This window comes from Copadichromis virginalis, linkage group LG16 (assembly GCF_057382275.1).
Source record: "Copadichromis virginalis isolate Kocher_CV1m ecotype Utaka linkage group LG16, C_Virginalis_male_GT1.1, whole genome shotgun sequence".
Lineage (NCBI taxonomy): Eukaryota > Metazoa > Chordata > Actinopteri > Cichliformes > Cichlidae > Copadichromis > Copadichromis virginalis.
The window spans coordinates 19,153,435-19,175,513 of record NC_140633.1 but is presented as its reverse complement, the minus strand read 5'-3'; the positions used below and the strand labels follow the sequence as shown (position 1 = coordinate 19,175,513).

Here is a 22,079-nt window from a genome sequence, read left to right as displayed (position 1 = left end):
CAGAAGACTGGGGCCCTGCCCTGGAGCCAGGCATAGGTAGGGTGCCTGAGGCCTTATTCCATGGGGCCCGGATGGGCGCAGCATGAAAAGGGACATGAGCCCATCCTCCTGCAGGCCCACCACCTACAGGAGGTGCCATAGTGTTTGGGTGTCTTGTGTGCACCGATGGATGGATGTTTATTTATTTATTTTTTTAGCCATTAAAAGTTGGACTTGCTGGTGTGTTTTGGATCATCTTCCTGCTGCATGACTCCAGTGAGCTTGACTTTTAGAGCACAAAATGATGGTCAGACATTCTCCTTTACGATTTCCTGGCGGAGAGGAGAGTTAGTGGTTCTAATAATTACAGCAAGTCATCCTGAAGCAGACCCAGACCATCACACTACCTCCACCTGTTGTTAAGGTTATCTTTATATGAAATGCTGTATTAGACTCAAACCTCCCAAAAAGTTCAGCTTTTGTTTCGTCAGTCCACAGAATATTTTACTTTTAGTCTTTTTTTTTGGAAGATGTGAAACAAACCTTTGGGGCTTTTTTGGTCAGTAGTGGTTTGGTCAGCTCTCCTGAACTCTGGCCTTAAACGAGGCAAGTGAGGTCTGCATTTCTTTGATGTTGTTCTGGGTTCTTCTGTGACATCCTGGATGAGTCATTGATGAACTATTAGAGTACTCCACTCCTCAGCAGGTTCACTACTGTTTCAAGATTTCTGTAATTGTGGGTAATGGCTCTCACTGTGGGTCACTCTATACCATAGGTGTCAAACTCTGGCCCGTGGGCCAAATTTGGCCCACAGCCTAATTACATTTGGCCCGCGAAGCCATACCAAATTATTATTAGAGCTGGCCTACTGGTATTATACAGCTAATATATATATTGTTTAGTATTAAGCTTTGCTTGTTCCATATTCAGTTTTTCAGCAAAACTTGTTTGAGTCCATAAGAAAAGAATCATTCATATATCTGGAGGAAGATTTTTTTTACAATAAATATTAATGTTAGCCCGCGACCTTGTTCCAGTTTTGAATTTTGGCCCACTGTGTATTTGAGTTTGACACCCCTGCTCTATACCAAAGCCTTAGAAATGGCTTTTTAACATTTTCGATATCCAGGCCTGGCCATATATAGTGAAAGAGTGATTTAATCAGAGTTAGTTACTTTTCCACAGAGTCGTATGTGTAGATATTTATTTAACATGAACATTGAATGTTAGTTTCGTATAGTCAGCATTTTATACATTTGTTTTCCGTAACAAAGTTGATAAGTGGACTGCATAGCACTATTATATCAGTAAAGAGCCAATTTTAGGAGATAGGTGCTGGTGTCGAACAAGATTACGCTAATTGTGCAGAGCATTATGCTATCAGCTGTTTTTGAATTTTTTAAAAAAATGTTAAAGATGCTTAATCCATAGCAAGCAATTTTTCCATCACGCAGTGGAAAGACTTGCATAAATTAGGGTTTTTCTAATAAGTTTAATGGAAGAAAAATAACCTTTGTCATTCTTAGGGGCGGGAGAAGACTGCAGTGATTAAACACAGTTTTTCAGGCTTTTTCTCTCCTTTAATTTGATCTTAGTCAATACAGAAAAGAAGACCTTGCACAAATATGAAGCTCATTTTAACTGTACTGCTGCTGCCTTTCAATTACAAGTCCATCCACCAATTTTCTCCACCACTTATTCAACTTCAATTGAAGGGAAGTTGAAAGCTTAAAAAGGCAGGGTACCCCTCGGTCAGTTTGCTCGTCAATCACAGGGCTGAGACAGATAAGCGCACACACTCACATCAGCACCAATTTAGAATGACATTTGACTACACAGTGTCAAATAACACAAACACGCTAGTAGGCAGTCCTCAGAGGAGAAACTTTATTTGCATGCTTGAACCAACTTACGGGCTTTTCTCCATTTAATTATTTAATTACTGCTCCATGAGCATGTATGACCATGCATGCTCATAATTAATGCACAAGCGGTTGGGAAAAGGGCTTTAGATTTTAGAGGTCATGTCTCTCCTCACAAAAAGCCAATAGCAACGACAAAGTGACTTACATGGTCACAAGAACGTTCGGCTTCGGTCAGAAGCTTACATTACACTCATTTTGAATTTCATGTTAATTTTGGGCTTTTAGTGATTTCTGTGAACTGTTCTTTTTTCAGAATGAAGTGATTGAACAGCATAAAACTTTAATGACTTAAAAAACAACAATTAGTTGAACAAGTTTGAAATTTGGTTTTATTTGCTCCCAAGTTTCACCATGACCAGATGTTTTTGATAGTCGTCAACAACCTTCTGGCTGGATATTTGATCACTCTTCGAGGAAGAATTGGTAGTGTTTATTTAAATTGGCTACTTTTCTGGCATGGACCTGACTTTTAACTATAGTCCACAAATTTTCCATAAGGTTGAGGTCGGGGCTTTGAGAAGAATATTCCAGAATCTTAATGCTATTTTATCCATTCCAAAACCAGTTTTGATGCATGTTTGGGATCATTGTCCTGTTGGAACATCCAGTTGTGTCCCAGTTTCAACTGTCTAACTGTTGATGTGAGGTGAAACTGAAAAAATAGTTATTCTACTTTGTGCATTGTACCACAACCACTGGCAGTAAAATGGCCCCAGAGCTGAGCGCTGTTAAACAAATTATTTTTATGCTGGCAAAGAGAAACAAGCAGATGCAGTCAGTGATGATCACTAATGAGAAGTTAATGGGCCTTGGCTTTGTCATGATAAAAGACACACAACTTCAGTACAACTTACTAAAGAATGTAAATAAGTCTATATATTCACAAGTGTTTGTAGACTTTTGACCCTGTGTGCATTAGAGAAAATCCAAATTAAATCAAACTTATGCACCACAATTCTTGTTTCGTTAAGTCATTAAAGATGTAGACTGTACAATCGGTCCACCCTGGAAAAAGAAGAGTTCAAAGAAATCATTAAAAGCCCAAAATTACTATGCCATTTATGCCCAACATCCACATATATAAACTTCTGAGTACAACCCAATGTCCTTATGACCTTAATTATAATGTGTCTCTGATGATGAACACAGACGAGCTTAGTGGAAGGAATGGGTGCTGAATAAATTTGTATAAAACATTTTAATTGAAAGACCTGTGAAATGTCAGGAGTGGCTTAGGGGACTTTCAACACGAAGTGAATTATTGTTTTGTGTCTGTGTGGAGGTGTGTTTGTGCATTCAGTCTGTAAAGTTTGCAGAGACTGCTTGGAAACTTGAAGCACTCAGCAACGCTGACAAATATAAAAGTCCTTCAAACGTATTTTTTCTTTGAGTGTTTCAATCATAAGCAGCCAGCCTTACTGTGTCAGCGTTTAAATGAATGCCACAATCAATCCATGTGGGACATGCCCAGAACTCCTCACCCAGGAATCATCCTTGTCAGATCCCGAACCACCTCAACTGGCTCCTTTTGATGGAGTAGCAGCTCTGGTCTAAACCCCTCCCAGATGGCCGAACTCCTCCGCCTATCTCTTTGAGGGGCCAGCCACCCTTTGGAGAACGCTCATCTCTGCCACTTATAAGACAATAAGTGGCATCCTGATATTGGTGGGAAGGCTGTTCCACAGTTTGGGAGCCCTAACAACAAAGGCCTGCTGACCTTTGTTTACTAGGTGAGACCTTGGACAAACCAGCCCCATTCAACAATAAAAATAGCCATCCAGGCATATAGAGGCCAAACAATTCTTTCATATGATTTGGAGCATTGTAATTTAATGCAAGTCATTAGTAAGCTTTTAGAATAGACATGAAATTTAACAGCCAACCAGTGTAAACTTCCTAATACTGGAGTAATATACTGACATATCCTGGTGCCAGTTAAAATCCAGCCACATTCTGAATTATCTGGAGTCAGTGTAGTGGGCATTTTTTTTCAACTTGAGCATTGAAACACAGCTCAGTGTTGAAAATCACTGGTTATGAGTAGATTGCTTGACATTTTTGGACAAAAGGCTTAGCGTACTGTGGGTCAGGGTAGTGGATTTAATAACTAAAACATCAAAGTTATCATCATTAAGCTTTGAAAGGTTTTGAGACAGCCAGCAATTGATATTGTCAAGGCTTTGAAGTACAGTGAGAACACATGGGTCACTTTTCCTGGCATCTGTTTGTCAAGTGGTCTGGGTAAACTCAAGGCTCCCCTGCTTGGCTGCAGTGGCCCGAGGCTGCAATTTGCAGGGCATTGTACCCTCAGATGGGAAATAAACAAAGGCTGATGGTAACATGATTTCAGCCATTTACAAGACTACTTTACTTTCAATAAACTTTCAAAAGTTCACCTTCTCTTCTCAAGCCCTCTCCCACCACCATACTGAACACAGTTGATAAGAAAGCAACCCCCCCCAGTGTAATCTGATGTTGCAGACAGTGAAGGTTTATTTATAAACTGTGTTATCTGGACTTGTGATGTCATTATAAGGTTGCAGACAATGTCACGACCTGAGTGAGGCCGTTGCGATGTTGCCTAACAACAGCGAGAAATTACTTGTGTCCCCAACCTGCCAAGTTTTAAGAAAAGTGGGGTTAAGGTGAAGTACAGACAGAGACGCAGAATGCCAGAATCCTCGATTAACAGCAAGAACATTCTAAAAGTTTCTTTAAATGAAAGAATCTGAAAAATGTAAAATTTAAATGTCAACATCTGACACGTTTACCCCAAGCGAAGGGGGCGCAGAGAAGAGACTACAAGCTCGAATATCTGCTGCTTTGTTTGTTGTAATCAGGATGGCCTTGTGTTTATACACCGACCTTGAACACTGTTACTAAAGGAGAGACAAACAGACTATGAACCATCCTATCGCAAGCATGTTACGCTGCTCGTGTTTGCAGTTTACCCACATTCAGTGAGAGGTTCGCAGCTGAGGTAAACAATGAGCAAAGCTGTGTTTGTTCAGAGAGAGGCTTTGTGTATCACTGAGCTGTTTTTAAAAACTGCCGGGGTTACGACGCACAACTTACTGTAAAACTGTAGATCTAAGGAACTGTACGAGCAGCTGGTAGGAGACGGGGCTGCTCTGTGAATGCCAAGCAAATTTATTTCTTGTGGAGGACCGTAGGTGTGTGCGTGTAGGCTATTAGCCTACAATCACATATTTGTCTCAGGGAATAATACATGATACAATCAGGCTGATGCAGAATCATTATAGTTTTGAATTTTCTTATTAATTCATATTTTTTATTTCATTTTTTGTTTTTATTTCACTTCAGTTTCAGTTTAGTTTTCCTTGTTTTAAAACGTTTTGTTTTAATTGAGTTTTTATTAGTTCAGTTGTTTTAATTAATATTGTATGCAGGAAATATCCAAGATTTAGGAAAACCAGTCCGTGTATTACAGTACAAACACAGACATTTTGGAAAGAATTTGCCTCACAGACTTGTAAACATCCAAAGCATCAATAAACACAAAGCGTCTTCGAGCAAGGTGTGATAGCAAATTTTGCCAAACTAAGGTGTCTTAAAAGTTCACAAAATAATTTTCAGTTAGTTTTAATTTTTCTCAAAGCTCAATTCTTTTTTTTTTTTTTTTTTTAAATCTATTTTTACTTTGGATAATTAAAATCTCAAATTAACACCTTTTGCTCAAAATCAAACAAAGCAAACAAAAAAAGGTTCAAAGTTCAAAAATTTAGACGTATTGCTGTGAAGCTTTTAGCTTCATACATCAAACACTTCACCATATATTTTTTGGGTTTGTAGAACACGGCTAAAATGGAAAATCTGCACATATTTAAAAACATGAATTATTATCTTCACAGTTATAATTAGAGTACAATCCATTCAGATTATACCATCTATTAATACTTTTGTTTTTGTGCTACAACTTGTGATATGTGCCCAGTCCAGCATAAAGATTCATGAAAATAACATTTTCTTCAGAGAATTCTGTGTTAAAAAGTTTTCTACATTCTTTATTTTTGCAATATTGTGAAATACAGAAGTCACTGTTTGTCTTTTGCATTGTGGAGTTTTTGAGTAGTTTGCGCTCAAATATGAGACTTTACAGATCAGCCTGATTTTTTTTCTGTTTTGATGCTAAAAAAAAAAAAAGACCAGTGAAAATGTCAGGCTTTTATCTTTAATATTTCTTGAAATATTCATGTTCAAACACTGCCTCAGATTTCAATGAGCAAAAGGAAACAAAACTCATTACATATGTTAAATTATTTATGTAAATTAGAGTTTTGGAGAGCAGAAAATGTTCTAAAGATTGGCAGATTTGAGATTCAGTGAACCGTGAGAACATGGATCTGATGGAGCTTCAGTTTTAAGTTAAGTTGTTTACAGGCCTGGACTGTTGTGTCACACACAGATAGTCCATTTCAGACTTATGTTTGGCTTGGGTGAAAGTGCTGTCTGTACAGAATTCACAGAACACGGTGGTGTTAAGGCACAGTTGAAACCACGCTGACTTTTTATTAGAGAGCCGGCAGGTTAAAGAGGTTCTAATCTCATCTAAAAGAAACTGACATTTGCATTTTCACACCTCTGTTGGGCGAAGTCTAGAAATGTTCAGGGCTTCAGTGCATGCATTAAAACCAACTTAAAAATATGGTGAAATGTCTCAGGACCCACTTTCTTTGCTCTTTTTAAAATAATGACTTAGGAAGAAGCAGTGTGCTTGTACATTAAAAACATTAAAAAAAAACAACAAAGTCGTGCTTAGAACATTTCCACAGACCTCTAAAATAATCACCGTTCCATTATATATCCTTTCGTTCCTCAGTGTGAGCAGTGATTGAGCATTTCACATCACCAGACAAGGCGGGCCATACTTCAGCGACAGGAGCGTGAGTCGTGTCTAACAGTTTTGGTTTGAACTGTCCTCTTAACTCAATTGTTCTGATTTTGGTGTACACAGTCTTGACCTCGTGCTCTCAGATCTAGACCCTTTTCTTTTTAATTTTTAATTTTTATCCCTGATTAGTCCTTTTAATCTGCCTTGCACTTCGTTGCATCTTTCCACATTCATCTTAGTGCTTGTATTGTTAGTCCTTTCTTTTCTGATTCATAAAAAAGACCAAGTTAGAAAAAAAAAGTACATTTTATTTTCCATTTGTGCAACAAATCTAAAGTCAGCTAGTCTTCTTTCATGCTCTGAGACACACACATGCACACACAGATGCACATGCACACTCATACACTCACTTTGCTGTAAGTTGGTGACACGAGTCCTTGGAAAGTGCAGTATTCAATTTGTAACTATTATGGAGACAAGGACGAAGTCCTTTATGTGAGCAGCCACAGAGAGAAAATGGAAGCAGTCACTATAGCAACCGCCAGAAGAGTGCCCAACAAATCAACAAACAATGCGGTACAAGACTTTTCCAGGGGAGCCATTTAATGCGAAGCCTTGAATCATACAAAGTTGTCCTCTTAAGTTTCTGAAACCTGTCTTGGAGTGTCTGTGGGTATCTAAGCCCCAAGTACTTGGTAAAAACCTTGTGTTTTTCTCCGCACTTGTGCTTCAAGGCCAACTTGGCTGAATGTGCCAAAGAACTGTCTTCTTGGGTCATGGCAACCTCAGGATTTCATCTGTGTGATCAGCCTTCAGGAAGTGCTTACTGCCACTAAAGAACAAAACAATACTTACTTATTAAAAGCATTTTGTGTTTTGAAGTAATCTGGACCCGCTAACAAAGCTCAAATTTAGTATTTTGTGATGGACGCAGAACTTCTTTGTTTGTGAGTGCGATGCATCCAAGGCTGACGTTTAAGACAAACTGCAATTGTCTTTTTAGGGAAATTGTCTACCGGACTCAGCAGTGTGGGTGGTATTGTTTTCAGTGAAATAATTCACTGTTTTGAGCTCTATGGCAGGTGTTATATGATTTTGTCAGTGTGATAGCATCTCTGTGCATGAAATGATGAAATGTCATAGCTGTGCAGTATCATGGTCCTGGGCCATGTTGGCCCAGTATTCTTAGTTTTTGTGTGTTTTTGTATTTTGTTCCCTATTTATGCCTTGGTTCCTAGGTTATTTAGTTAAGATGTTCCTTATTTGGTTACCTCCTGTGTGCCCCTGTGTATCTGTGAGCCCTCGTCTCTCCTTGTGTTTTATTCCATGTTTTCCCCAGCCCGTTATGACTGTGTTCTCCCCGTGCTCTCTCTCCTCCTGTCTGAACCTCTGTGTACTTCCTGTTTTACTTTGACAGTCTCTCGTCAGTATGCGTCATGTTGTGTTCACTCCTGCCCTGTCTCGTTATGATTATCTGTGTCAGCTGTGTTCCCCGTGTGCTCCCACTTCCCTCGTTAACCCTCTGTGTATTTATGTGCGTGTCTCCCTCAGGTCAGTGTTGCGTCGTCAATGTCTTCTCCCCGAACCTGTGTGTCTTTCTGTGTTCCCTCGGTCTTCTGTTAGTATTCCCAGTTTAGTTCTGTTTCGTTTTAAAGGCCTGCAATAAAGCAGTGATTTTGAGTTCAGTTCCTGTCTCCGTGAGTTTTGCGTTTGGGTCCTCATCTGCCTCCACACAGCCAGTTCATGACATGCAGTCGAGAACAAAATTTAAAGTGGGTGTGGTTCGACCTACAAGTACAAATCATCAGTGCTGCGAGTACGCCTAAAGGGTTCCAGGCCTCTTTGCTTTATGCCTCTGCACTGCATTCTTCTTAGTTTTTAATATATTACTTCCCATATTAAGTATCTTTATCTGATGTACGAATGTGCAATATTATTGAAGATGGATGTGGTGCATGAGCTCAGTGGAGTCGAGCTGGTATGATCCCATCGGGAGATTTATGAAAGTTAGCCACTTAGTTTAATGGCACTTCCTTTTGTCCTCCCTCCCTCTGTAATTCCTGCAAGTGGATTTCACTTTCCCATGGCCCCTGTTTGAGTAAATATCTTCTGTGGTTCTGACCTCGCTCTAAATTTCACCACCAGAAACAAAACTGTGCCGTGGCTGAAGCTGCCTGACTCGAGCTGTCCGCGTGTCACAGCGGCGAGTTTCCAAAAGTGCAGATCAACTGCGCGTTTTGTATGCACATGCACACACAAACTACTGATCTGCTTTTATTTGAGAGCGGCCCATTCGCTGGCAGAAGCGACTCAGAGAAGAGAACGGTGGTGTTTTCTTTGCCGAGGTGCGAAAAGACACTCTTGCAGTTTTTGATAAATGTTACTTGAACTCAGAGGAGTCTTGACTTAAAGACACAAACAACGCAACCCCCTCTCACAAAACAGAATGCATGTTTTGTAAGAAGTCCCATCCTTTAAGTAGTGTGATGCGACCGTGAGAGGGCCTCCCCATGCTGAGCTAAGTCAGACTGGGCTGGGAACCAGCAGGCACCGTGCCAGAGAACAAGTCTGCCTCATATCAAAAAGAAAAACTAACAACTTTCAGCCTGGGAAACCAAAAGTCTCTGCACATTTCATTAATGCATTATCAACGCGTTACCCTTGAGTTTCCTCCTAAAGTTAAGAACCTGAAAGTTTTCATTAAACTGAACTATTGCCTTTTCCCCCCCTACCCTTTCAGCAACAGCCATTTAAAGTTTTACACTTGCCAGTCTCTGCGGATTAGTTGTGCAGCCCGATCCATTTGTTTCAGATTTCCTAGCTCACAGGAAACAGACTTGTAATGCAGATAAATGTTTTCAACTGTTGCATATTAAACCCCAACTGTTGTCATCTAAACTGACATCTTGCATTAATTCATCTGGTGTTTAGATGCAAAGGTGGTACATACGTGTCTATCAGATGACATGCATCAGTCATTATTTAGGGGATAGGGTGGCATGTTTGGCATCAGTTTTCAGATCTTCATCCAATTTTAAATAAAGCATCAACTTGTTGTGGTGGTGGGAGGCCAGTTAGGTGAAAGATGTTTAAGAAATATTTCAGATTGACTAAATTTACCCTGGGAAGGATGGTTAAGTGGAGAGACACCTTGTCCAAATCTGATAAACAAACAATAGACGAAAAGGAGGCCTGAAAAAGAGCGACCGAGCGCTGCAGCTGTCTTTTCAACTCTGTGCTTTTGCAACAAGACATAATGTAATCTCTCCTTGAGACGGGAGGATTTTTATAACCTGCGCTGGCTGGGCCTTGAGCAGGAGAAGAGACAGGCTGAGTGAAGGCTGTTTATCCCGCTGTGTCCTTGATATAAACATGTGAAAAATTTTCTGTGGTTCTTCTTTCTGCTAAATCAATACAAAGACATTCGGCCTCTGAACAATGTTGTAGCACTACAGAAAAAAAAAGTTTTCATCCTGTCTCTCTTTTCATAACTGTGTCCTTCAATGCAACAGAGCAAGGGACACTGAGGTCCTGCTTACTGCAATTTCACGAATGTAACCATGTACTCAATGTCATCCTTTCACCAAACCAAAGACAACCTTTTGTTAAGACCCTCATTTTTTAAGCATGCGAGGGTATTTGGGACGTGGCCAGGGCAGAGATGCTCAGACCGTCTACAAAACAAACTGAGATTAGAACCTTTGCTCCAAACTTTTGCATTAGTCACCCACAGTTCTGCTCATCCTGACATCTTCTATTGCTTGCTTTCTGTCTGGTTAAACTCCTCTGTAATCAGCTCTGATTTCCCCAGAGGGATTTTCCTCTCCCTCTTTCAGGTAGCAGCCAACCCTAACTTGTGATCCCTCTCAGGAGCAATTAAGATAAACCTCTAATTCATCTGCTTTATCCCAACTTGTCCTTCTTAGTTTCTCATTCACTGACTTCCACCGCCCCCTCTCCCCACCACCTCCCAAATACCTCCTTCAGTGACAGAAGCAAGGAGAGCACTGAGTCATGACATCATAATTCACCAGCTCCAGTTTTCACGGTTAAATCAATATCAGCGTGTCCGAGTCAAGGTTGGAGGCCGGCCTTCGCGCCTCAGCTCTTCCTACTTCTTTCTCATAGAAAATCATATAAATTGTCCCTAAAATAATTAAGCCTTCAGATCCCTCCCTGGACTATTTTTTCTTTTACTGGCTTCTGTCCGATGACTGCTCAGAGAGTCAAGGTAATGCTGAGAATAAAGCTGGTCTCTGGCGCCTTCTCCACTTTTCTTTCTCTCTTGCTCTCTTCCTCTGCTTTTTTGTTTCTTTCACACAATTTATAAAGAAGTCTCTTTGATTAAGCACGACTGTCGGGTTTTTAAAACGAACAAACATGATTTCTGAACAGTTTGATAAACCGAGCGAGCAGACGGAAATGTTACATTTCCTGTTTTATCTGAGCCATGGTTAACCTTTCACAGGTGAGCAACAGAGATGAAAGCTGCTACTGTCCGACGTGTTTACTTGCAAATAAATCAATAAAAATAAATAAGAAATAATAATAAAAAATCATTTACACCGGTGTGTCTTGAATATGTGAGGGCTGTGAAAAGGTAAGTGTGGGAAATAGGAGAGGGGTGGAGAGAGGGGCGGTGTTTGAGAAGGGAGGGGTGTGTGTGTGTTCAGGGGGTCTGAACAATCTCTCAAAGCGCGGGGACAGACGGGAGCTAATATAAACGCTCTGCCCTTCACTCGGGGCTATCAGGGGCTAAGAAAACAGGGCTACCTCTGTCACTGACCTCAAGCGCTTCAAAGAAGCAGCGGGACGCGCTGAGCTCCTGCCGGCGGTCATGGCCACGCTGGAGGGCTGCCGCTGTCGGGGTGCCAGCGGCCGAAAAAACAGCAGCAGCAGCAGCATTCTCTACAGCATTCTAAAGAGTGATGACCGCCTGGTGACCGCCGAGGAGCAACAGCAGCATCCCCAACAGCACACGCTGCAGCACTTGTTCCAGAAGCCCCCCTCTTCCGCTTCTGCCTCTTTGCAGGAGGTCCGACAGCAGGCTTGCTCTTGCGGCTCGTCTCGGCGCCGGGGCGTCCTCCGCTCCCCGCAGGTGACCTGCAAAGCGGCGTCCGCGGTCCTGGTGAAGACGCTGCGCTTCGTGAAAAACGTCCCCTGTTTTCGCGAGCTGCCCGAGGACGACCAGCTCGTGCTGATCCGGAGCGGCTGGGCGCCTCTGCTCGTGCTGGGACTCGCACAAGACCGGGTGGACTTTGAGACCACGGAGACCGTGGAGCCGAGCATGCTGCAGCGCATCCTCACGGGCTGTCCGGACAGGCAGAGCGAGGCTGTGGGCGGCCAGAACAGGGGGGCACCCGGCGTCTCTGTTGTGGACATCGAAGCGATCAAAGCCTTCCTAAAGAAGTGCTGGAGTGTAGATATAAGCACGAAGGAATATGCGTACCTGAAGGGAGCCGTGCTCTTCAACCCAGGTGGGTCAGGGCTTTTGATAGCAGAGCATCAGTTTTTAAGCACAGGTGCCACGCTCACGAGTGGAACCGTTTGATTTATTAATTGATGGGTAAAAGTTTGTTTTATTTCAGCATGACTGCTCTGATATTTACACTTTACCTAACTACTTGTCTGCGTTGTAACATTTTTATCAACTTTTCACTTCCCCCCATCCTTCCCCACCTCTAGATCTGGAGGGTTTGCGCTGTCTGCACTACATCCAGTCGCTGCGTCGAGAGGCGCACCAGGCTCTAAACGAGCACGTCAGGCTGATCCATCGCGAGGATACGACGCGGTTCGCCAAGCTGCTCATAGCTCTGTCCATGCTGAGGGCCATCAGCCCGCCAGTGGTCGCTCAGCTCTTCTTCAGACCCGTCATAGGGACTGTCAACATCGAAGAGGTCCTCATGGAGATGTTCTACGGGAAGTAGGTCACGGGTCCATAGTGGACTGAGATGAATTCAGCAGGTTCAGCTGTCAGATGGACTGAACTGCTCAAAGATTTAATTGGTTGGCAGGTGAGGACGACGTGTGGGACTCAATTAATTAAAGACAAATGTATTTGGGAAATCTTCAGTGACTGTGAAATGACCAACACAAGCAAGTGTGAGTGTGCATGTGAGAATGAGCGGCACAGAGAAAGAAAGAGAGAATGTGCTGAGGGAATATGTCATAATAGAGGAAAATATAAAGCAGCTCATGTAATTCATAACTTATTTGTTTTTATATAAAATATTTTTCTATAATAATAATGATAATAAAAAAAACAACCCTAAAAACAAACTATGTATGTGAGTGATAATTGCTCCGTCATTGCTGACACATTTTCCTCTGTGAAATCAGCCCTGGACAAACTCTTACGAAGGAAGATAATGTGTCTCAGTACACACGCAGAAAGTACTTAAGAAATCACGTCGCCTCGAAAAATATGAGTCACACTGATTGATGTCAACTACAGTTCAGTCACATCAACTACAGATTATCTTCAAAAGGTCAGGGCTTGGTGTAGCAGCTATTCACTGTCCAGTGAAGGAGGTAAGTTGTGGAGTATAAACACAGATGCAGGACTTCTGAATTCAGGTGAAATGCCCTGTTAGGCCACCAGAGTGCAACAGTATACAACGTGTAGCGATTGTGCAAGTCACATGGATCAACTTCCCCTGTCATGCACACAGAAAGGGGCAAAAGTGGTTGAGGAAAAGGACCTTAGGTAATGTTCCTGTTCCTCGTAGTCTGGCCATCACAGTGTGGGCACAGTGCGGTAAGGTATCAACTTGCTCGCTGGAGAAAAAAAAATAATCTCCCTGTAACCAACAGAACAAAAGCTCCTAGAGACGCCGCATAAAATACACCTATGGTTTAAACCAGACCTCTGTAATGAGACACTACTGAGTGAATGTTCATCTCAGACAATGGCACAAGGACTTGCTGCTGTTACACCATAGCCACACGATGTTACGAAGCTCAGTCCCTGAACATCTCATCTAGCAGCTATAATACTTCATCACTGTTCAGAGGTCAGATGGCCTGAGCCTGCACTTGGTCTCGCTTTGTGGCAGCACCAATAAAATAACCCGGCCAGATTGTTAGCATTTTATATTATACCCAAACAATTGTGGTAGAAGTTCTCACACACTTTAATTAAGGAACAAGTAGCACACATTAAAGTAATACTTCAAGTAATGGTCCTGCACTATACACACATCAGAAGTAAAATGGCATATGATCGGATAATTATTGGATTAAAAACTATTACATTTGTGTCACAATGTTGCATCGACATGGAGCAGATTTTACGTTTCATACTGCGGGGATATTAGCCTACAATAATATATCACAATGTGGTCAGATTTATTTAATTTGAATTGGTTAGAACACTCATTAGTAAAACACAACGATATTAATTGGCAGAAAATTGAACTACTCAAATAAAGCACTTAGGTACGTGTGTAAAAGTGCTTAGCTGCTTTCCACCGTGATTCCCAAACGAGAAAGGAAAGAAAGATGAAAGCAGACGTAAAGCTTCTTTGTTGGGTGTAAAATTGGAGAAGATTTCTCATCTCGGTCACCGAAGTATGAAAGGACCTCCTGTTTCTGGGTACACCTTAAAAAATGGGGCGCAACAACATGGGAGGTGACTGTGTGTGTGTGGCTGTCTCCGAGGTGAGAGCAGAGAGAGGAGAAAGTGCAGGACGAGCTACCTTATTAAAAAGCCACAAAGCAGGGGGCTTTCGGCGAGAGGCAACATTGTTAAATTACGGCTCTTGGAAAGAACAAAAAGTTATGAGTCACATTTCTGAAACTTCTAGACTATAATGCTGTATCGGGAGCTCTCCAGTCACCATCCTCGCCATCTTATAATAACCGCATGCGTTTAAATCAACATATTTACTGTTCTTTCGAACAAGGAAGCAAACAGCGAATCACTGTTTGTTGATCAAAGTTGATCAAATTGACTTTTCAGTCAAATTGTTTTCCATCTCTGGTTTCACATCAAAAACTCCCTGAAAAGATGTTTTCGAGATCAGTAGACCTTTCAATGGTGCCCTAAAGCAGAAAAAGCAGTGTCTCTGTGCTTAATTTGTTGCTATTAATTTCATGCAAGCAGAACAGCAAAGCACTAAAGGGAGGAGGTGATGCCAATAATAAAGGCTGGCACAGAAAACTTGAGATACTGATGAAATAGCTCACATACCTCCTGGTGGACAGATAAGGCATTGCAAAGAGTAAAATAACAAGAAAAAACAAAACAAAACCATGCACATGAAGGTGTATTTACACACACACACACACACACACACACACACACACACACACACACACACGGCCTTGCACATGTGCTCATGTGGACTTTGAAGCCGTCCCGTCTATCTCCTCTGCCTTTTTCTTTCTCATCGGGGCCTATTTTCTCTCCAATTAAGCCTGTAATTGCTCTGGGTAATAAAGACTCTATTAATCCTGTGTCTGCTAATAAAACCACACTGGTTTGGCAGGAGGCTGCTTTTCTTGTGGCTGACAATATGTTGTGGGTGTTTGCCTGAGTTAGCATCACTTATTACAAAAAGAACACAACCAAAGCAGATTCCACCATTTGAGACCCTTTTCTTTCTGTCTTTCTTTCTTTTTAAATTGGTACGGTGTTACAGTTTCTCTTGGTGTTTGCATAGTCTGAAAGCAGCACTCCCCAGCACCACCACCACCGCCCTTGTCTCCAGCAAAAATGTCCACAGGCTGAATTTTATAAACACTGTCTTTAGCTTCATTTCTTCATCATTCTGCCTTCTACTCAGTCTTTTCCTGCTTTTTTTTTCTTCCTCTGCCCCAGTTTCTGTGTTTTCTCCTGGGGTTGGCAGACATCAGTAAATCTGCTTTCTGTCTCTGTGTTTACCAGTGTTCAGACACCCGTTGTAGGTAGTGTGTATCCCCAGGAGATGGCACTGTTTGTCAGCACTCACCCACCAATGTGCAGGCAAATGTCAGGCGTCAACTGAAACTGCTTGACCTTAAGCCAAGCAGTTTCTTATATCAGCACCTTTTTTTTGTTAAAGGTTTATCTTCACTTGGCATTTCTGGCTCTATCTGAAAGGCAGTGAACATAAGGAGAGAGCAAGGGGGAGAGCATGCAGCAAACTTATTCAGGTAGCTTTAAACCAGAGAATTTCATGGTGCTTGTTTTAGACACCGTTTGATTTCCATCGTTACCTGTATGTTTGTATGTCACACTTCTCTCAAATGGCCAACTAAGTCATTGAAGTTGTTTGTTTTTGTTTTACTTTGCCACCAGGGGGGATTTGTGACAGAACGATAGCAGTAAGGTTAAAAAGGGAAGGTTTGCAACATGGCAGCAAGGCCTGCTATGACGTATAGCTTGGTGATGGTGGTGCTGACAGACAGGAGACTGAGCTGGAGGTTGAAGAGTTGAAGATGCTCAGATGCTTCTTTAGTAGTGGAAAGGATTAGAAATGAGTACATCAGAGGGAAAGCTCAGGTCGAGTGTTTTGGAGACAAAGGTGCAAAACTGAGATGGTCTGAACATGTACAGAGGAGGGATAATGGTTATACTGGACAAAGGATGTTGAAGATGGAGCTGCCAGGAATGAGTGAAAAGAAGAAGGTCACAGAGAGAGATTCATGGATGTAGTGTAGGAGCACATGCGGGAGGGTTGGTGTGACAGAGGCGAATGCTAGGGAGGGCAACATGGAGGCAGATGATCCGATGTGGCGACCCTATGAGGCACAGCTGAAAGAAGAAGAAGAAAAAGAGCTGCTCATTTCAGTTTCATTTTTATTCTTTTAAAAAATAATTTAGTGTTTATTAGTTTCAGTGTTTTCATTGTCTCAGTGGTTCTTTGTTTTGTTTTTTAGTACGGATAAGTATTTGTGTATAAGTATATGCAAAAGTTTTTGTTTTGCATGAACTGAGGAGCTGACATGTTTTTGCACACCTATTTTTTAGTTTTGTTTAGTTCTAGTTAAATTCCATGATTTGCATTCATGCTATCTAATACCAGAACATCTCCTTTAAACAGTCTGCTTATCTGCCTTTCTCCTTTCTTCACTGCACTGACATTTTGCTGCAAGAAAGAATAATTATCAGTATAATTACGTAACGTGTTTCTTGACACGATGAGGAAATAGAGGACAGAGGAATATGATTAGATCTGGCATATTTCTGGACACAACTATACCATAGGGTCAAGAAACATGCCCGTCTATTCTCTTAGAGGGCAAATGTAGTTGCAATGATTGTACACACATGGACATCACCTTCCAATGAGTCTAGTATTACAGCATTTCGGTGTTATCCACCAGAAAGAGCAGCTGGATCATAGACTTTATAGAAAGATCTTTATAACTGGACGTTCAAGGCACAGTTTGTTTAAAGACTTATTTCAACAGTACTAAAACACTTGTTCATTTACCCTGTGCCAGATTTCCCAGGGCTGATCACTGATTCAAATGTCCTGTTTCACATCTGGTGGATGTAGCTGACTCTAGCCATTACAAAATCATGTGGTAATGAAAAAAAGAAAAAAAGAAAAAAGGTTAAGAGCATAATCAGGTGTGTTATGAATTGCTGCTGGTTCAACTTGGACACAAAAGGAAAACATCGAAAGGAAATCAATGTTTTTAATGTGCAGTGAGAAAGTAAGGGCAACTGATCATGATTGTGTTTCTATAAAGATAGACATTTCTTTCCAAGTGAAAATTGTGTTTATATATTTATATAAATATCTATATTATATATAGAATACATATCTATTTGCTATGCATACTCAAAAATCACACCTTCAAATATATGTAAAAAGTCTTTCAAAACACAAAAGGAATTCTTTTCTTTCCTTAAACATGAACTATCCATATGAACCAAATGAATTATCAGGATGGGAATAATACTGTTATTTTCTTTAAACCAAAACATTGAAAATGCTTTACCTTTGAATCTAGAAGAGCAGAGGACATTTTTTTGTCATGTGGGATTTAAAAGCCACCTTAATCTCTTTAACAAACCAGGAGCCACACCGAAGGGCACAAAACCAGCATAACACTTATACACAAATCCTCTTTCTATGGAAGATGAAATGCAAATAAGTATGACATCTCAAGCAAACTCTTTTCAGTTATAAAAATAGAATTCTTTTTAAAATAATCTACAGATTTCTTTTTAAGGTGAGGCATTTCACTATCACTCTAAAACAGCAAGGCTGTTTGTCTCAATAGAAAATATGAAGCTTTAGAGAGAGATCTGCCAGTCTATCTGCTTGGAGAGGACGAGCGCTGCTCCCCAACCACTCCTCCTTTTCAGTCCCACGAGACGATATATTTTTTGCCAGCTTCTCCTTCTTTTTGCATATTCTATATTTTTTTTTAAAAAGAGAGAGTTTCCTTTTAAACTAGATACACCTTTTACAGGTAAACGAAAACAAGTTTTAGCTCCTTGAAGCTCCTGAAATGTCCAGGCGTTTCCCAAAGTTCGAAAAAAAAAAGTTCTCTTTAAACAACACAAAGATTTTTAAACAAACAAACAACAGCGCACGCACATGTCATATTGGCTTTCCTATCGAGCGTGTTACAAAATGAGAAAGAAAAAAAGAAAAAGAGACAAAAAAAGAGAAAAAGATTAAAAATATACAACTCTTTATGACAAGTTAAAGCAAAAGTCCTACATTAGAGAAGGCAACAAACATGATTGAATAAAATAAACAAAAGAACAAAACAGGAAAACACTGATGCTACAAATAAATTGAAATATATGTACAGACCCTGTTTTCCTTTTGCTTGTATGGATGCAATTTCTTGTATGTGTGTATGTGTGTGTGTGTATTCGTTCCTGTGAATAATTGCCATAGTGTGTTGGTTCTTCACCATGGAGTCCTTGTGAGTCCATTTCTCGCTAGTTAATGAAACAGTGTGTTCGCATTATCCCCTGTAGTTCCACATAGAAAACATCCTCTGGAAACGAGGTGCAGTCCGACTGAACAACAAGACAAACCACGTCCAGGAACCTGCTTTACCTCCATGACTAGCTGCCGGAGCCATACGGATCCAAATGCTTTTTGCCGTAATCACAACCTCGAACTGTGTTCCTAAGAACTGCCAGACTGTAACCTCGTCATGTCTGACGTTGAGCGATCTTCCTAAAGCTGGCGCCGAGTCTGCTTGCCATTACCAGATGACGCTGGAGATGCTGGTTTCCCTGGGCAGCAGAGGGAGCATGGCGTTGTTGGCGTGCCCCTCCTCCAGACTGTGCTCTCGGCTCTTCCCGGGTGGCCTCTGTCCGTTCAGCAGTGTCAGTGGGATGTTGCAGTAGGTGTGCTGGTTTCCCAGGGATGAGAGAGGTGGCAAGGTCCCTCCTGGGGGCATGTCGTACTCGTAACTGCGGTAGTAGTGTTTCTGCCTCATGGTGGTGTGGTAGGTGCTGTGGAACGAGGAGCGCAGCTCTGGGTGGGCGGTGGCCATGGCCGTGGAAGTGGCCGCCGCCATGGACATGGCAGAAACAGTCTGCAGCTCTCCGAATGGGCCCTGCTCGCTGACGTCTAGTGCCGCCTCATGCGTGAGCATGGGCTCCGTGCGTCTGAAGGGCATCTCATACTGCAGCTGCTTCCAGAACTTGGAGCTGAGCTTGTTGCTCTTGGTTCCACGCCATTTGATGACAGTAAGGGTCTTAATGGTGTGTTTAAGCGCCTCCACTTCCTGGTAGTTCATGATTCCGCGCAACTCGGCACATTCGATCAGGATGACTTTGATCTCACCCGTCACCAGCATGTTGCGCAGTCGCGTCTCCAGCTCAAAGATGCTCCAGCCTCGCCGCACTACGTAGTTGGGTGTCATAACTATGATGAGGCGTTTGCTCTGGTCTACACAGCGGGCCACGTCCTCTATGTAGGCTGCGGGAAAGAAGCGGGAAGGAAAGAGAAGAGCAAAAATTTATGTGACACAAGTGTGGCAAAACATTGCAGTGAGCATTGTTTTCACCTAATGAGAACAGGGCCACAACACAGTGATGGATGAACACACAGACAGCATCAGACACAAAACGCAAGACAGTGACAGTATCTGGTCTACTAACACCCGTTTAATATGGAGCTTTAAGTGTGCACAAAGGTGCAGCATATAAATTAACATTTTATGCACATAGAGCAGATCCATATGGCTCTAACTGCAAACCAGTGATTGATAAAGCTGCACACTCTATAGGATTAGGGCTGAGCTCGCTATTGAATCGGGCCTGATGTTTCAGATCACACAATGGTGCCACTCTAAGCATGAAAGCAGCTGATGCAAGAGGAAAAGACCGAAGGGCGAGTACCTCTAAAGAGCCGCGTGTCATCCTGGTAATGCTCATTGGTGAGACCTAAACATAAACATTTTAACATTCAGGTCACAGGCAGAACACATTACAGACACAGAAACATGCTCAACACCGTCAGAAGCGTGGCTGCGTCCCCTCTCAGTCATCTTTTTATTTCACATACGATTAATCACATACCATGTTTCTCTGATTGGACATTCATCTGCAATGATTTTACTTGGCAGTGGTGCTGGCGGCAATTTTCTTTTGATTAAAGGATAGAAGCGGCTCAGTCAGCAGGGCTCAGAGCCTTCACACATTACCCACTGATGTTTAATTCTGTCTGGACCAGCTAGCACGTGTTTGCGTTTTATCTTTCTCACATGAAGCCTACAGTAGAAACACACAGCATTGCTACTAACTAGAGCACACTGTGTACCACTGGCAAAGACAGACTGCTAAACAGAGTTAGCACACATGAGAATATGTTCAGACAGAATTTTCATGGATTTATTAATACATGGATAAAAATCAGTGAGGATGATAAATTTGTTCAATATATCGGCTCCCGGTACACACCGCATACTGTATTCCCATATCTGTAGTACACAGTAAGGGAAGAGCTAGTGAGAAATGCTATGATCTAGTGCTTTAATCCAGAGAGGTTTGAGACGATACAAGAAAAAAAGGGTTCTTGTTGACAGTATTGCATTGAATATTGCATTTCCCTCCTCTTCCCTTATTTTAACTTTGAAATATTCATCTATTCATCACTTGTGAGCATCCTCTGCTTGATTCTGCCCTGACAGCACCGGACATTGAAACACAAGACAGTGACGGTGGAAAAACAATGGTGAAAACAAACAACACAGACAAAACAGACTGTGACAGTCTATGTATATGTATATGTATACATGTACCCTGCTTCCAAAGAAATTAACAATCTCCAATAATGGTAATTTAGTTTTAATGAAAAGACAGAACATCAACCAAATTCTAGAAAAAAGACATTATATAAAAGTCACAGATTGAAAGAAGTATTTGATGCCCAAGCAAAACATGACTTGGTACTCTGTAGAGAAAGCCTCATTGGTAAGCACCAGAGAGATGTGGGATGGATATTGGCCCACTCCTCTTTATAGAAACTTTAAATCCTTTATGTCTGTGAAGGTTCTCAGTCATCCAGGTCATCGTAGCCAAAGGAGCTTGCAAAGAAAAGGATCTGGACTTCTTTAAGTTGCTTGAAGACGTTTCACCTCTCATCCGAGAAGCTTCTTCAGTTCAAACTCTGGCTGATTGGGACCCACACCCAGTTTCACACCTTGGCTCAGGCGATTAGAGGATCATCAGGGGGTCCTTTTGTCCCTCTGTGGGGGGTTACTCCCACTAGGTTTAAATCTGGGACTCTCCACCATTTGACCTTAGAACTGAAGAAGCTTCTCGGATGAGAGGTGAAACGTCTTCAAGCAACTCAAAGAAGTCTAGACGCTTTTCTTTGCAAGCTCCTTTGACTTTAAATCCTTTACATTTCTTGGCTGCTGCTTGGCAACTCTAAACTTCAGCTCCCTCCACAGTTTGTTTATAGGTCTGGAGATTGGCTACGCCTCTCCGTGACCTTAATGTGCTTCTTCTTTATATCCGTTGTTGCCTTGGTGGCATGTTTTGGGTCATTCTCATGCTGGAAGACCCATCCATGACCCACCTTCGGTGTTCTGACTGAGCAGGGAAACAGCCCAAAAGTATAATATTTCCACTTCAGTGGAGGATGGTGATCCTTTGGTTATACTCAGTATTTCTCTTCCTCCAAACACGGCGGGTTGAGTTGATACCAAAGAGCTTGATTTAGGTTTCATTTGACCACAGCACTTTCATGCATGCCTTCTCTGAATTATTTCGTTGCTCACTAGCAAACTTAAGATGGGCCTGTAGATGTGCCTTGTTAAACAGTGGGAACTCTTGTTGTGTGCCATCAATGATGTTCTTGGTGACTTTGGTCCCAACTGCACCTCCCGTGTACTTTTGACCTGATCTATCA

General features: G+C 41.8%; 2 protein-coding genes across 5 annotated transcripts in view; one reads left to right on the top strand and one right to left on the bottom strand.

Annotated features, from left to right (window-relative positions):
* Window positions 1–11,435: 11,435 nt before the first annotated feature.
* Window positions 11,436–13,026, top strand: nr0b1 (nuclear receptor subfamily 0, group B, member 1). The gene is made up of 2 exons (XM_085435043.1): window positions 11,436–12,233; window positions 12,442–13,026. Exons 1-2 carry the CDS (start codon window positions 11,594–11,596, stop codon window positions 12,681–12,683), a joined length of 882 nt encoding a protein of 293 aa, XP_085291169.1. The 5' UTR covers window positions 11,436–11,593; the 3' UTR covers window positions 12,684–13,026.
* Window positions 13,027–18,367: 5,341 nt separating this feature from the next.
* Window positions 18,368–22,079, bottom strand: part of il1rapl1a (interleukin 1 receptor accessory protein-like 1a) — a 175,555-nt gene continuing 171,843 nt past the window's right edge. For 2 of the 4 annotated variants that reach the window (XM_085435744.1, XM_085435745.1), the window contains exons 11-12: window positions 20,063–20,107; window positions 18,368–19,640 (exon numbers count right to left, since the gene is read on the bottom strand). In XM_085435744.1, the coding sequence (XP_085291870.1) occupies window positions 18,919–19,640; window positions 20,063–20,107 (767 nt within the window). In that variant the 3' untranslated portion in view covers window positions 18,368–18,918. The remainder of the gene's footprint in view (window positions 19,641–20,062; window positions 20,108–22,079) is intronic. The other 2 variants (XM_085435746.1, XM_085435747.1) reach the window with 1 other exon arrangement.